The sequence below is a fragment of the Myodes glareolus genome, chromosome 15, assembly GCF_982192425.1.
Source record: "Myodes glareolus chromosome 15, mMyoGla1.1, whole genome shotgun sequence".
NCBI lineage: Eukaryota > Metazoa > Chordata > Mammalia > Rodentia > Cricetidae > Myodes > Myodes glareolus.
In genome coordinates this window covers 75,154,648-75,170,593 of record NC_142040.1, presented here as the reverse complement: position 1 = coordinate 75,170,593, position 15,946 = coordinate 75,154,648, and the positions used below count along the sequence as shown (strand labels likewise).

The 15,946-nt window shown below is 43.7% G+C and overlaps 1 protein-coding gene across 1 annotated transcript in view; it reads left to right on the top strand.

Annotated features, from left to right (window-relative positions):
• The window catches only part of Adamts16 (ADAM metallopeptidase with thrombospondin type 1 motif 16), a 70,175-nt gene that overhangs the window by 19,594 nt on the left and 34,635 nt on the right, over nucleotides 1-15,946 (top strand). The window contains exons 7-13 of the mRNA XM_087897038.1: nucleotides 1,778-1,931; nucleotides 3,924-4,019; nucleotides 8,744-8,892; nucleotides 9,872-10,044; nucleotides 11,817-11,947; nucleotides 13,364-13,487; nucleotides 14,057-14,301. Coding sequence (XP_087753164.1) covers nucleotides 1,778-1,931; nucleotides 3,924-4,019; nucleotides 8,744-8,892; nucleotides 9,872-10,044; nucleotides 11,817-11,947; nucleotides 13,364-13,487; nucleotides 14,057-14,301 — 1,072 coding nt within the window. The remainder of the gene's footprint in view (nucleotides 1-1,777; nucleotides 1,932-3,923; nucleotides 4,020-8,743; nucleotides 8,893-9,871; nucleotides 10,045-11,816; nucleotides 11,948-13,363; nucleotides 13,488-14,056; nucleotides 14,302-15,946) is intronic.

Below are 15,946 nucleotides of genomic sequence, written 5' to 3'. Positions count from 1 at the left end.
CACCTCTTGCCTTTCCAGCAGCTGCTGGCTTCTCTTTCCACCCTGCCTTCTTTCTCTCTGTCTTTAGTTTGTCTTTCCCACCCAGTTGTATTTTGCCCTGCCATAGGTCAAAGCGGTTTTGTTCATCAACAAATAAAAGCAACACATATTCTCAGCATGCGGAGGAACAACACACATAAATACCCACTACCCACAGAGACCAAAAAAGATCCCTTGGAACTGGAACTACAGATAGTTGTGAGCCACCATGTGGGTGATGGGAAGTGAACACAGATCCTGTGGAAAAGTAGACAGTACTCTTAAAACTGAGTTATTTCCCCAGCATGCCCCTCCCAACTGACTTTTGAATTTTGAATTAGGATTGAGCCCACATGGTTGTGGTACATGTTATATTTTTGAACCTATGATTCAACTTACTTGGCTGTAGAATATAATTTATTTTATGCATTTTTGAACTCTTTACTAATGTTTTTAAAAGACTTTTGCAACTTTCCTCATAACAGATTTTAGTCTGTAATTTCCTCTAATATCTTCCTCTAGACTTGGTTTTGGGTAGTGCTGATCTCATAACTGAAGGGACTACAAGAGAGCCTCCAGACTTTACCCCACAAGGTTTGGTGGAATCCACAGTGAACACTTTGGGACTATACACCACCTTCGTTGCAGACTGATGAGCTCGAAGGTTTGGGGTCTGGAAGTAACATCATGGAGAGTACAGACAAAGTTCTCCTAGTCTGGGATTCATTCTGTCATAATTATTGCATTTGGGTCTAAGAAAGATGTTTAGAGAGATGTGGGCGTGTGGAACGTATAGGTATGACTTCTTTGCTACTTGCAAGCATAAAACTATTAAATACTCACCCTAAATGCACAAATTGTGTTAATTTTAATTTGTTACTATGATGAATCAACTGAGAGAAATACTTTGAAGAGTGGAACGGTGTTTTGGTCTCGTGGTTACAGAGCTTTCAGCCATGAATTGCTAGCTTTAGGCACGAGGCAATGTTTGTTATGTAGTGTATGCTGAAAGAGATTGCTCACTTCACAATGGCCAGAAAGACAGAGAAAGAGGAGAGGTGGGATTGGTAAGGTTTTATTTCCTTTTTTCAGCTACACTTGACTTCACAGTATCTCATTCAGCAGGGAAGCTCATGCTAATCCATGGTCATCCATGGGTGAAGTCAGTGGCCTCAGGAGCCAATCGCTTCCCCATAGGACCACTAGTTGGGGATCACACTTCAACACATGAACCTTTTGAGGGGATACTTTAAATCCAAACCCATATAGATACTGTGTTTGTGGGCAGAGGAATCATTGGTCAGACTCTAGCTGCCTACCAGTGAGGTTAAGCCGTATCTAGTCCCTTCTGAAGACAGGAAGACGGGGAGGAAGTGAGTTGCTGTATTTGAAGTAGTTTGATTATGGTTTGATTTTTACGGCAATTTCTGTAGTCCAGCTGTTTCTGGCACAAAGGGTGTGTAAGCATTTCTGTGTTAGAAACCTCTCGCTTTAAACATCTGGTCGCAATTTTTCAGTTTCGTTTTCCTTGATTCTAAGTTTGAGATATCTATTGAAGAGCAATTTGTCTTAGATAGGTCAAATATTTTATGAGTAATTTCAGGGAAAATATATGACTTCTGGCTTTAAATCTTTAAATAAAATAATTTGGTCTTTAATTTTGTGGCAAAGAACATAAGCGTCTCTCTAAACAAAATGTGTCATCAGATCGCATGAGGAAGGATGTATGTCCCTTGATAATGCCTCCTGTTTGCTTTAGCACTGCCCAAGCGATATGCCTTGCTGATCAGCCGAAGCCCGTGAAAGAGTACAAATACCCGGAGAAGCTGCCGGGACAATTGTACGATGCGAACACACAGTGCAAGTGGCAATTCGGAGAGAAAGCCAAGCTCTGCATGCTGGACTTCAGAAAGGCAAGTGCTTACTGTCACATGCTTCCTCCACTATGATTCATAAAACCATTTTATTTAGTGTAACTGACAGTGATAGATTCCGCATTTATTGGGCACCTACCAAATGTCAAATCCTATATGCCGGGACCGGCCCAATGTAACAGGAAACACATGCTTTCCTGGCAGAGCACATCACAGTTGATACTGCTGAGGGTATCAGCTTTCGTTTCGGAGTTGACTTGGCTTATTAGGTCAGATCTTTCTTTCTGATTTATCATGTGGGAGCACAATAATAACTTTGAGTTGGTTTAAGTTGGCAAATTAATACTCCACATTTTTTTTCAGATAGTCTTAGGGAAACAATGCTCTCCACCCTGTCCCAACATGAGCACAGTCTACTGGAAGGTTACGGCAGTACATCGTGAGGCTTCTGACTATTGAATTTCCCAAGTACAATTTTTATAGAGCAGTTCCTCACACAGGGTGATGCCTCTGTAGCCCTAGGGATGTCTCCCTGGTGATCTCCCGCATAAATCCTTCACAGAGCACAGATACGCATTCTGGCTAGACAGAGAGCGTCCAGATTTAGGAATTTGCTCTACTTAAAACCACAAGGACAGCTACTCATAAATCACATGAAAGTAACTAGTTTTGAAGTTTCTTTTATTCTAGTTTATAATGAGATCAAGAATAAAATACACAGAAATATCTGCAGTCTTCCAGAAAGCCCTCAACACCTCAGAAGTGTTAGTAATGCCCCTGCCTCTCCTCTATCCAGCATAATCATCTAAACTCAGCTGGGGTTCTGCTAAAGGCCAGTTTCCCTTTTGTGGGAAATACCAAGAATTTTTTCTCTACATTACTCTTGTATTTGTGAAGGGGAAAGACATATAAAACTAAAGCTTTTGTTAAAGATTAGACTTTCCAGACTGTACTTCCAGTCTCTATGTTATGAATGTCCTGACTGTGCACCATGCCACCAACAGTATCCCAGCACCATCTATAAGACTCAAGCAATATCAAGCTAACTCTAGGCTGCCATTTTATTATTGATAAAATAGTTACATGCAACCAAATGAAACAACTGAGCCTTGTCATGATCAACAAACAAGGTGTTTGCTTAAACAAGCCACAGACGCTGGGTTATGAGTCCAGACCATACTTACTGTTCAACAAATACCTTGCTTTTGTCCAATGATATTGTCTATGCCTTCGGTCCTCCATGTTTCCATCTGTTTCAGCAATTCAATAGAGAGGGGTTTAAAACCTCCAACAATGTTTCTTCACATTTCTGTTTTTCCTCTTAGTTTTACTTTCGCTAGCTGCTGCTTTGTGTAGCCAGGAACTCCGGAAGTAGGTACATACATGGTGGGAACTTTGTGCCTCTGTGATCCCTGCATGGATGGATCAGTGACTGGGTAGGCAGGTGCAGGCCTGCACACAGGTGAACAGACATGTGGACACGCCAACAGTGTCTTGATCATGGTTAGTTCAAAACTTGAGGAGTAGGTACAGTATCAAGTACCTGTGGTCTTTGATACTCAGGAACCTGAGGCCGGAAGTTCATTTGACCCTGTGGAGCTTGGAGACAGCCTGAATAACAGTACAAGAGTCTGATTTCAAACATAAAGGAATTAATAAAGAAATAATAGAAATTAATTTTCTTATGTGAGGAAGTTAGTGGAAATTGGGATGGAGAATACATGATAAAATGTCATTTGGATTTTTTAAAAATTACATTTTTATGGGTTTCCTTAATGCCTAGATCAATCCTATCTTACCCTCTGGTTTACAAAATATGATTTTAAAATTTCATGACTGCAAAAATACAAATAATAAAGTTGCTTGGATGGAGTTCAGGAGACTGGAGGCCAGGGTTCGGATTGTCCGGCTCCTTCTTGACTACTTTTCCTCCCTGTGACTGAGGGGACGCCCCTCCCCCTTTGCTGACAGATTTGGGATTTTCTCACAGACACGCAGATCATCTGCGACTAATGGCTTCTTCTCCTGTAGGACATCTGCAAGGCCTTGTGGTGCCATCGAATTGGAAGGAAATGTGAAACGAAGTTCATGCCAGCAGCAGAGGGCACCCAGTGTGGGCAGGACATGGTAAGGTGTGGACTCCAGCAGCAGAGGGCAGAGGGCAGAGGGCACCCAGTGTGGGCAGGACATGGTGAGGAGTGGACTCCAGCAGCAGAGGGCAGAGGGCACCCACTGTGGACTGGACATGGTGAGGAGTGGACTCCAGCAGCAGAGGGCAGAGGGCACCCAGTGTGGGCAGGACATGGTGAGGAGTGGACTCCAGCAGCAGAGGGCAGAGGGCACCCAGTGTGGACTGGACATGGTGAGGAGTGGACTCCAGCAGCAGAGGGCAGAGGGCACCCAGTGTGGGCAGGACATGGTGAGGAGTGGACTCCAGCAGCAGAGGGCAGAGGGCACCCAGTGTGGGCAGGACATGGTGAGGAGTGGACTCCAGCAGCAGAGGGCAGAGGGCACCCATGGGTGCCCGGTGTAGACAGCACATTATAACATGACGGGTCGGCTTGTTGGGGTTTCTGTCCCGCTCAGTACCCCACAGCCGGCAAACCCCAGAGAAAAATCAATCACACAGAGATCTCATTAGGTCAGGCTACTTATTAGCTCTTATAACTTATGTTACCCCATTATCCTTATCTACGTTAGCCACATGGCTCAGTACCTTTTCCAGTGGGGCAGCTTACATCTTTCCTCTCTGGTGGTCTGGGCAGAACTGCCAGAGGAAGCTTCCTGCTTCCCAGAATTCTCCTGTTCTCATTGCATCACCTCTACATCCTGTCTGGTTGACCCGCCTATACTTCCTGCCTGGCCAATCAACGTTTTATTAAAATACATGATTGACAGAATACAGACAATTCTCCCGCACCAGCACATGGTGTGGTGTGGACTCCAGCAGCCTCCTCCACTCAGATCCCAATCTTGCAACCCCCACACCCTCCCTCCTCTTACACTAGCATTTGAAAACCAGTATTTCCCATACACACGTGCACACCTACATCCTTACTAAGACTCTGTAACTCTTCTATGTTGATCTCTCTATTAATAAGCTATATAGAATTGGTAGATGGAGCATCAGACAGTAGGAGATGGCTGGGTGTTCTCCACAAAAGGGAGAGAAACCCCAACCCCCAACCAACAAGGACCAGTATCAGTTCAGTACTGCTTTGGCCTCAAAGATACTGGTGAAAATAGAAACATTTTGTACCAAAGCAATCACTTCCGATTTCCATTTTCTGTGCAGTGGATCTTTATCATGATACTAATGGAGAAAAAGAGAAACAGGTATGTAAACATGTCACTTACCTATCCAGTTTGAATTCCCAAGTATGTCACAAGCCAGATACACTTGAATCTGGCTTCAGGCACAGAGCCAAATTTACATTCAGATGGAAGCACTTCTGGAAAGAAGGTGGTGAGCTTCCCTGAGAGGAGCTTCCAGAAATTGCTCAGTCTAACATGATGCTAATTAGCTCTGTAGCCGTGTCCCTCATTGGAAGCGAGTTTCACAACGGACAGTTGAACACTTCTAGTGATGCAAGCAGCCGCCGATCACCTGACTCCCAGTCAGTCTCACAGAAAGTGTCAGTTTCTTGAGATAGCCCATGAATTAAAGGAAACACTGGCTGTGGAACTTCTAACTGTCAAAGAACATTATGTAATGGTCCCAAGCATTCAAGTGTGGTGACCACACGGAAACATGGCAGTGAGAACTGGTGAGAACGGGGCACGAGGGACACAACCGTGCCTTCCTTTGGAAAGACGTGTGTCCTTTCTATTGTCACACTGAGTTGTCCGTCACTTCAGACACTCTGGGCTCTCCACGGTGAATACTGTCCTCTCTGGGTAATACAGCTGCTGTGCTCCCTCAATGGAACTTGCACGTTCTTGCTATGTTTTATTTAGCTTCAAAGTAGTTTCATTTTCCATAGTAGTTTCGGTTATTTTCCCTTACATTTTAAAGGCTGCCTTTCCCCACTTCACGTTGGAAAGAATTAGAACTGGTTTGGCGGAAGTGGTTTCTTGGGAGTTATATTGCAGAAACACAGGCTGAATGGGCAGTGTTGTGCCCAAGATCACATGGTGCCTTGTCCTGGTGACATTGCTGTTAGCATAATCAAAGACCCTGACAGGAAGGAACTTAGCTCGTATTTCCAGGTTAGAGTCCGTCAAAGCATGAGAGTCAATGCAACAGCAGCGGAAACAGCTCATTGCAACAGGTCCACAGTCAGGAGCAGAGAGGCGACTGCATGCATTTCTGCTACTTAGCTCAATTTCTCAGCTCTTACAAAATATAGGGCCCAACTGAGGGACTGGGGTTGCTCACTTCTAGACTGTACCTTCACTCTCAAATTGATAACCTCTTCTCCCTAATTAGTATTGTGTGTGTGTATAAATGACATAAATATATACAATGAATGTATGTATTCCCAAATATACATACACAACCTATATATGTACATATACACAACCTGCTGAGCCCATTTTTATTGTGTGTGTGTATATTGTTTCAAGGCTAAGCACTTTGTACTAGACAACCAGTTAGGGTTCTCATCCCTGGAAGTGCCAAACTCTATCTCTGCCAGTAGTTTCCAGTTGCTTGTAGTTCCTTGTCTAGTGATTGGGCCCCATGAGAGTGTCCCCTTTCCACGTTTTCATGTGTATTGACTTTGTTCCAGTTCAGATGTTGGTTATGCAGCCATTCCCATGAGAGACTGATTCAGGGCAGGCTCCCTGGCATTCTGACTCTTACAAGTTTCTTCTGCCTCTTTTGAGACGTTCCCTGAGCCGTAACGGCAAGCACTGTGCCACAGATGTATCCACTGAGGCTAAGCCCCGTAACTGATTGTTCTCTGCACTGTGCCCAGCTGTGGTTCTCTGCGGCGTTCTCCTCAGATGAAGGGAGATAGCTATACCTACACGTAGACTTAAAGATAGGATTTAGAACGCAGTTCGGAATGGTGCTGCTCTAACAAAGAGGTGGTGGTACATTCTCTTCGAGACCCATGACCTCACTAGCCCCAGGTAGTTGTCTAGGTGACTAGTACCACAGTGACAAGGGCTTAGGTCCAGCCAGGCAGTTGTTGGTAATCACCCACATGTGAGTGGTGTCCTCTGCACCATTACTGATATCCTGTCATGTGGGCCACTGTTGTGGTATCACAGCTGGGTGCCATGTTGGTCTTTGCGATGTCACAGCACAGTAAGACCGTTTCCTTTCTTAGCACCTGGCATAGGACTTTCTGGCACCATGGGATCTAGATTTAAGAGAGGAAGATTTTAAGTTAGATCCAACTCAAATTTTCTAAGTTCTGTATCCTAACTATGTAGTGTCTTCAGTAACAGGGTCTCACCTTCAACATCAGAGAATCAGGCATTGGCAACTGCCCTATTTTCTGTTGTTTCGAGATCACTAGGACTATCCTGACCAACCACTCTAAAGTGGATTTCTAGTGCCTGGTACCAAGAGAATTTTGTTAGTCTACAGTTTTTATGAAGGGCGTTGTCAGCCTTGGTGACATAACTTTCTTTAAGCTACACACACACACACACACACACACACACACACACACACGTATACATATGTATTGTGTATATTTTTACGTCAATATAAAATAGCATGATTACTTGAGGCGTTAACAAATAGTCTTTGTGTTCTTTGTATCTCTTCCCTCCTTCTCCTTCTGTATTGACCTCCATTGAGTCCCTGGCCCCATTTTTTCCATTTCCTGCTTCATATCACATGTATCCTACTATTTCTACAATATTGATCGAAACCATTTGTATGGATCAACAATGGCCAGACATCAGTAGCTGATTTGATGTGGTTTAGCCCATGCACCAGTACTAGGCAATTGAAATGCTGTCATCTTTCTTTTTCAGATGTAGCATTGTTTTTACAATAGGCTACAATATGATGGAACCATAGTACCAAGCTATTGGTTCATATTAGAGATAACTGTGTTGCCTGCACTTTCTGCCCATAAACCAGGCCCTGTTTACTTAATGCAGACAGCAAATCAGATAAGGCATCTATCTTCCCTTTTCTTAATAAGATATCCTGAATCACTGTGCTCCTTGACGTTAAGTCCATACTACAATACTACAGAAGGTTCCAGAACACAAAATCACAAAGTAGCAGTGTGTGTGTGTGTGTGTGTGTGTGTGTGTGTGTGTGTGTGTGTGTATTGAGCCATTCTTTTACAAAAGGGGTATTGGTAGCATCCCTAGTCCTCATTGGATTCCTGAGCAATTGCCTCGCCCCTGCAGAAAGCTGGGTGATACCTAACCTGTTCTAAAGGAACAAGCTGGTTTCCCCCGAGCCCAGGTGTTTTTCAGTAAAACCCAGAAGTTGACCAGAAATGACAAGGTGCAGAGTCCTGAGTCTTCTCCATCTGGACTTTTCCACCCTGAGACTCTCTTCAAAATGCAAACTAGGAGCTGGGAAAAGAACCCTTTTTCTTTTTTCTCTCAGAAGTCAGGGGTCATGACTTTAGAGATGAGTAATCAAACCAGATGTCCATGTTGGCTTTTCAGTTCTGTTTGCACTGACGTTCAGACTTCTGCAGTGACTGATCCACACATCCCCCCTTACACGGATTCATCGGGTGATGCTGGGTTTGGAAAGATAGACGCAGAAATGACAACTGTGTCTTTATTAGATGCCACTTGCATGTAGAGGTGCCAATGTTGGCGTATTTTACAAGACACCTTCCCCTTGGCACTGCAAGAGAAATGAATTGAATCCAACTATGCAGGGCGTATGGAAATGATTTTAAATTTATGTTTAAAATATTTAGTGGTGTCGTGGAGGACAGTGTGTGAAGTACGGTGATGAAGGCCCCAAGCCTACCCATGGCCATTGGTCAGATTGGTCCCCTTGGTCCCCCTGCTCCCGGACCTGTGGGGGAGGAGTTTCTCACAGAGACCGTCTCTGTACCAACCCCAGGTATGTACACAACCTGCTTCCTTCTGAATGAGCCCCCCGCAGCACCCAATCTTGTTAGTAGCAGCACTATCGCTTACCCAATACTGTAGAGATGCTAAGAAGGGAATTCCACTCCATTTCCAAAATGATTCTCTTGCTTTCATGTGATTTATGAAGCTTACAACTTCCTGACTCCCAGCAAAATATAACTGAGCTGAGACAGCAGGGCCAGGGCAGAACTGGGTTTTAACTATAAGACTTGAAACTAAGATGCTATATAACTGGCTACTTAATTTACTTAATTTAAAGAAAAAAGAAAATAGAGTATGAATGGAAATCTCCAATAAGAACTACTCTTTCTTGAAAACCTTTGCTTTTCTGTCAAATATATTCACTTTTACAACAAAGTAGCCTAATTGCAGGGACCAGACCCAGAAAGATAGTTAACCTACCCAGCCAAGTAAAAGGCTCTCTGGCTTGTTTCAGAAATAAGTTATGCTACTTTGTTGCTCTTGTCTGGAAAGCATGAGGCCCAAAGTCACCCTTGGTTCCACTGTCCTCTTGAGTGTGCCCATTCAGACTCAGAGATTTCCCAGAAATCAGCAGGCTCGTGGCTGTCCGGTGATTCTCTGACTTGGTCCTGGCTCTGTCATAAGGGATCTGGCAGAAGGAAGAAGATGATGTTGACTTCCTGCCTCATTATCTTCCTCCAACTGGGCATCCTGGAAATCCATTCTCCTTCTCAGCCGCAAACCTACCCCCTATAGGGCGTGAAGGCAGCTCACTTTCCAGAGGTGAGCTTTACCTCCTCCAGAGGATGCTGGAGGACAAGGAGCAAGTGCACACACACCTGGATCTTGAACTCTGCTTTGTCCTCCAGCATCAGGACCATAACACTCAGGATGGACTCAGGATGCTTCCCTTCACGGCCTGCTGTACATCACCCCAGTAAACATAATGTCCAGAAAGAGCTTATCTCTGGCTGCGAAATGTTTTCCAGGCCATCTCATGGAGGGAAGTTTTGCCAGGGCTCCGCACGCACGCTGAAGCTCTGCAACAGTCAGAAATGCCCTCTGGACAGTGTAGACTTCCGTGCTGCCCAGTGCGCCGAGTACAACAGCAAGCACTTCCGAGGGTGGCTCTACAAGTGGAAGCCTTACACCCAAGTGGAAGGTAAGTTTCCAGTCCCACTCTGTAGGGGGCCCCATGTCTTGTTACCATTTTAATACATCATGTGACTAGTACTGCCATGTTCAGACGGGCAGACACTATAGGTCTGAAAGGCCATCATAACATGGTTCTTTCAGAGGACTGGTTTGATCTGACCCACCCCACTGCCCTTGCATCTTACCTACACTTGATCGGTAGCCAGAAGCCCACAAGCCAAATATGTTGAATGAGTATCTATTAAAAACAAATGACTGTAGTCGATGCTGATGTGACTAGAAACACATCACCCTCTACATACTTAGATATTAAAAGCTGAAAGAAAATTCTAGTATGCTTTATAGAAAATAGATAATTTTTCAAGTATACTAGAACAATGAAATCTTGTTCTATTACTATACAGTGAGAAATGTATCCATAGAGTGAATAAGATTTACACTTGTCCATGAAAGAAAAGTGAACATGATGATATGATATGATATAATGTAGCTAACACTATAAAAATGTTGGTAGTTCAAGAGGCATGGCTCAAGTATGTTTAAAGATTGTCTAATTATCTCATTCCTTGAGACGCGGAATTCTGTCCAGGCCAGTGACATGTGTTCTGGAGCAGTACATAAGCCGAGGTGTCCCTATGGCTCTATGTCCACCACTTCTGTGCATATGCTCCTGGTAGGGGGTTAGGGGGATCAGCCCTGTGTAGGGAGCTGTAGGCAGTCTCACACAAAGCAGACTTCATTTGGATCTCACGCATAAACTGTAAAACTAAGACTAAGACACATGATCAACAGAGCCCTGAGCTGGAAGGAAAACAGTCTGTAGGGGTTGAGGGAAACTGGACTAACCTATGACATCAGGGTGAACAGTGTGTGCTACCCTTGACTTTGTTAGTCTGTGGCAAATGATCATATTAAGTACATGCAAGTTTTATTTTTAAAATCCTTGGGTAATTCTCCCATCTTGAAAAAATAGCATGAGAATCTGTGAGCGAGTCTTAGACGTGAGGAAATTCCTGAGAGCGTGAGGCTCCCCAGAGGCAGCTGTCCTGATTTCATCCAGAGAAAAGAGGTCCCTGCAGAAGGTTCAGTTAGCCATATGAACTGCAAAACCTTAAAGCCTTGGGGAGCTCAGATCCCTGGGGTTCTATCAGTTTTTCTATAGAACACATTGCACCCTGGATCTCATTTAACACTTCTTCTATCAGTTTAAAGCCAAAGTTTAATGTTTGTTGCATCTTACGTGTAAGAATTTTGCACAGTGTTACAAAACATGACTCATCAGTTTCCATTCCTGCAACATAGCTTTATATAGTAGATCATGACCACTGTAGCCCAGTCAACAAATGCTTAATGAACGCCTACTATGTGCCAACAAGTATAGAAAGGAGCTGTCAGGCAAGGGATACTAGAGAAAAAGTACCAGTGAAGCATTAATAAATAATATTGAATAATTTTTACCAAAGATAAACATTAAACTTTTTTTGCAAGGCCTAGAATGGTGGCACACACCTTTAATCCTGCCCATGGGAAGTAGAGGCAGATAGAGCTATATGAGTCGAAGGTTAGCCTGGTCTACTAACACATTCCAGGCCAAACAGGGCTACACGGTGAGGCTCTGTCTTTTTTTCTTTTTTTAAAAAAAGTATTTGAAATGTGCTATTGTGTGGGACTTATTTTATGGGGGAGACAACCAAAGAAAAATCTATCTAAACCTCAGAGCAAAAATAACCGAGCTGAAGTTTTTTTCTATTTGTGTTTGTGTGTGTATTTCTTTTTAAGATCAGGACTTATGCAAACTCTACTGTATCGCAGAAGGATTTGATTTCTTCTTTTCTTTGTCAAATAAAGTGAAAGATGGGACTCCATGCTCGGAGGATAGCCGTAATGTTTGTATAGATGGGATATGTGAGGTAATAACGATTGCTTATTCATTCACCAAATGTCTCCAGACAGTCTGCTTTGTGCCAGGCATCCTGTAAGGGCTAGAAAGACCAGAAAAAAGAGAGGAGCCCTTTCCCTCCAAGTCCCAGCCCAGGGGGAGAAAAGCCAGAAGAGCTCATGCTGATGGCACTGCTTTGTGACGGAGGTGTGTACAGAGCATGAGCAGAGGGGAGAGCTGATTGGCAGGTGTGGGTGTGGAGCACTCATGGGGACCTAGGAGGAGGGAGTGCCCACACCTGAGCTCTGTCTGGAAGGGAGCCCTGGAGCCAAAGGGTACTGAGATGAGAGCAGAACATGGGGGTATTAGGAAGCCAAGGGGGTACTCAGAAGGCAGTCGGGATCTTGGGGTTATGAGAGGATAAGGGCATGAACAAGAACTCACCAAGGATGATCACTGCCGTGTAGATTAGAAATTGGGTTTGGGGACAGCAGATCTGCAAGGGGTACAGTTTCTTGGCAGAGTTGTGAGAAGTCAGTGAGGAGTCACTTTTAGCTATCATAGTGATCTTCACATGAGGACTGTCCAGACCTCAGCGGCAGCAGGGCAAGGGGATTCAAACAACTCCAAAACCCAAAGTCTAGAACACTAACCCAAAAGTCTATGAGAAATTTGGGAGACCTGAATTCATTTGGTCGCATAATCTTCTCTCTCACACATGACTGTTGGTGGGTTTTCTTCTTCCCACTTCTTGTAGAGATTTGCAGTAGACATATCAATGTATAATCTATAGAATATGGCAGCTTCAAGCCCCATGGAGACCCAAGCACATGACAGACTTGATACAGCTGACCTTTTTAAATTACACACAACAGCATTACAAAATATGTCTGGCCCTGAGGATTTCCAGCATGGGACTATGACCGCGATGGCTTTGTTTCTGAATGGATGCTATTCCGAGACACACCGTGGTAGGATATATGAAGCCAGCAAGCATTATAGAAACCGCGATAAGCACCTTAACTTACACAACCTTGCACAGATCTTGCTTGTACACATCACTGATGGGGAGAATTTCTGGGTGGTGTCAATCGCTCCCATCTATGTGCTCACTTCAGCAGAGCCTTGTGTGAACACACTGCCAGTCATCTTACCAAGTCAGCATTGCTCTGAGATTCACTGCGGTGCAATCTAGAGCTTTAACTGAGGGCTCAAGTGGGGGTGAACACGACAGAAGACAGATAGCACATCCCAAGAAAAGCTGCCAGGAGACCAGGACAAGCCATGCTGCGCACGCACTGGGTATCCAACACCAATTTGTCAACCATTCTATGTTGGAAACGTGTTCAGCTGGAGCGGGAGGAATATTTTGTCATGAGGTTGGTGATGTTGTTGCTTGTGTTGTCCTTTCTTCCATGAATGATCTGTGACCTTGTGGGGCCTTCAGAAGGTTGGCTGTGACTATGTTCTTGGGTCAGATGCTGCCGAGGACTCCTGTGGGGTCTGCAAGGGGAATAACTCAGACTGCACGATGCACAGGGGACTCTACAGTAAACACCACCGTACCAACCGTGAGTGACTGTGAGCCATGTACACCTGAGAAAGGGGTTCAGTCAGAGCTTTTGCTAGGAGGGGCTGAGGGAGAGGAAACAGCGAGAGCTTGGAGTATTAAGGTCTTCACTGTGAGGTTACCTTTGCTTCTGAAGCAGCGGTTCTCACCCTATGGGTTGCAGCCTCTTTGGGGATTGAATAACCCTTTCTCAGGGATCATCTCAGGCCATCAGAAACACAGATATTTAAATTACAATTCATAACAGTAGCAAAATTATAGCTACGGAGTAGCAATAGAAATAACTTTATGGCTGGGGATCACTACACCATGAGGAATTGGATGAAAGGGTGACAGTATTAGGATGGTTGAGAACCACTGTTCTGGGGCTTCTGATTTTTTCTAGAAGTGGATACTAGTTTTTTTTGAGCTAAAATGATCCTTGGGAAGGCTTCAGATTACAAGACCTCTCCTCCAACTGTTGAAAAAGGACAAGCAGAGCTAGCAGCACATCCACCAGCTCTAAACATGGGCTCTCACGTCCAATTATGGGGAAGCTAGGTTAAACTAAATGCTACATTCTCTCTCCAGGGTACTACCATGTAGTTACGATTCCGCCTGGAGCTCGGAGCATTCGTATCTATGAGACCAACATATCTACTTCCTACATCTCTGTGCGCAATTCTCTCAAGAAATACTACCTGAACGGACACTGGAGTGTGGACTGGCCTGGACGATACAAGTTTTCAGGTACCGCCTTCAACTACAGACGGTCCTACAAGAAGCCTGAGAGCTTAACCTCCACTGGACCAACCAACGAAACACTGATTGTGGAGGTAGAGACCAGCTTTTGGTTCTGGGGCTGGATTTGGTGGCCTGGAGCTTTTGTCAGCTTCTCGCTGTGGTCTGAACTGGATGTAGAATTGTAGCGATCAGAAACAGGAGCAATCCATCCAGCAGGCTCAAGGGGGCAGTAGACTTATGGCTATTGTCTTCCCTTGCTTAGTGTATGAATGTGTATATGTACTTACCTGTGTTACTGTCTCTGGGTCTTTATCAGTAGATTTTGTGGGTGATAGCTGCTTTGTTTTAATTAGTATTTTAGTTATCCCACAAGCTTAAAGGTTTTGCTATATTATTTATGGACGTGTGTCTTTGTGCCTTGTGTTCATGCCCTCATTACCCTCTCTTGTCCCTCTTCCCCTCATACTGTCCTCTATCCACATAGACCTCCTTCTGATTTAATGTCATAGCTGGCTAAAAAAAGATGATAGATAATAGAAATAGATGATTGATATATGTATAGATAGATAGATGATATATAGACAGGTAGATTAGAAGGATAGGTAGGTAGGTAGATAGATAGATAGATAGATAGATAGATAGATAGATAGATAGATAGACAGACAAATGAGAGATAGATTATAAATAGATGATACATAGATGATAGATAGACAGATAGATGATAGGTAGATAGATAGATGATATATCGATAGCCAGATGATAGATGATAGATAGATAGATAGATAGATAGATAGATAGATAGATAGATACACAAATGAGAGATTGATTATAAATAGATGATAGGTAGATGATAGACAGACAGAGAGATGATAGGTAGATAGATGATATATAAATAGCCAGATGATAGATAGATAGATAGATAGATAGATAGATAGATAGATAGATAGATAGATAGACGATAGACAGACAGACAAAAAGATGGGTGTTACGCAGAAATCACATGTGAAGGTGGTATTTTGTCTTTCTTCCTGTTCTTGTCTTGATTTCTCTCTTTCCCATCTTATTATGTTTATTCTGTCACTACATCAACCTTCTACTTTCATGTCACATATGTGTGCATACATGTGAACATCACAGATATGAGAGAAAACATGAATATTTACCATCCTAAGATGGGCTTATCTGCCTATTATTTGCTGCAGTTCTAGCCACTTCCCTCTCAATACTGTAATTTTATTTTTCTTTCTGGCTAAATAAAGCCCAGTTGAGTATATGTACCACTTGCTTGTGGACGGACAGTTGTGCTAATTCCGCATCTTGGTGAATGTTCGTAGCACTACAATAACCATGTGTACTTGGATCATCTCTGTGGTGTACTGACTTAGACTCTTTTTGGTATACACACATGGTATTCTAGTATTAGTTCTGTGCTGTGAGGAAACTTCACACTGCTATCTGTAGTGGCTTCATCACTTCCCTTCCCATGGCAGTCCATCATGGCTCCACTTTCTCTGTGTCTATGACAATGCCCATTAACCATCACTGGTAATTGTGAGGATAGTCATTGTCTGACAGCAGTGATAAATTTAGAGCAGTTTTAATTTGCATTCCCTTGGTGGATAAGAATGTCGGACACTTTCCAGCTTGTGTTGGTCATTTCTATGTTTTGATTTAGGTAACTGTCATTTGCTTGTATGTTGACTGGATGGTCTGAGTTTAGATGATTGGTCTCCATAG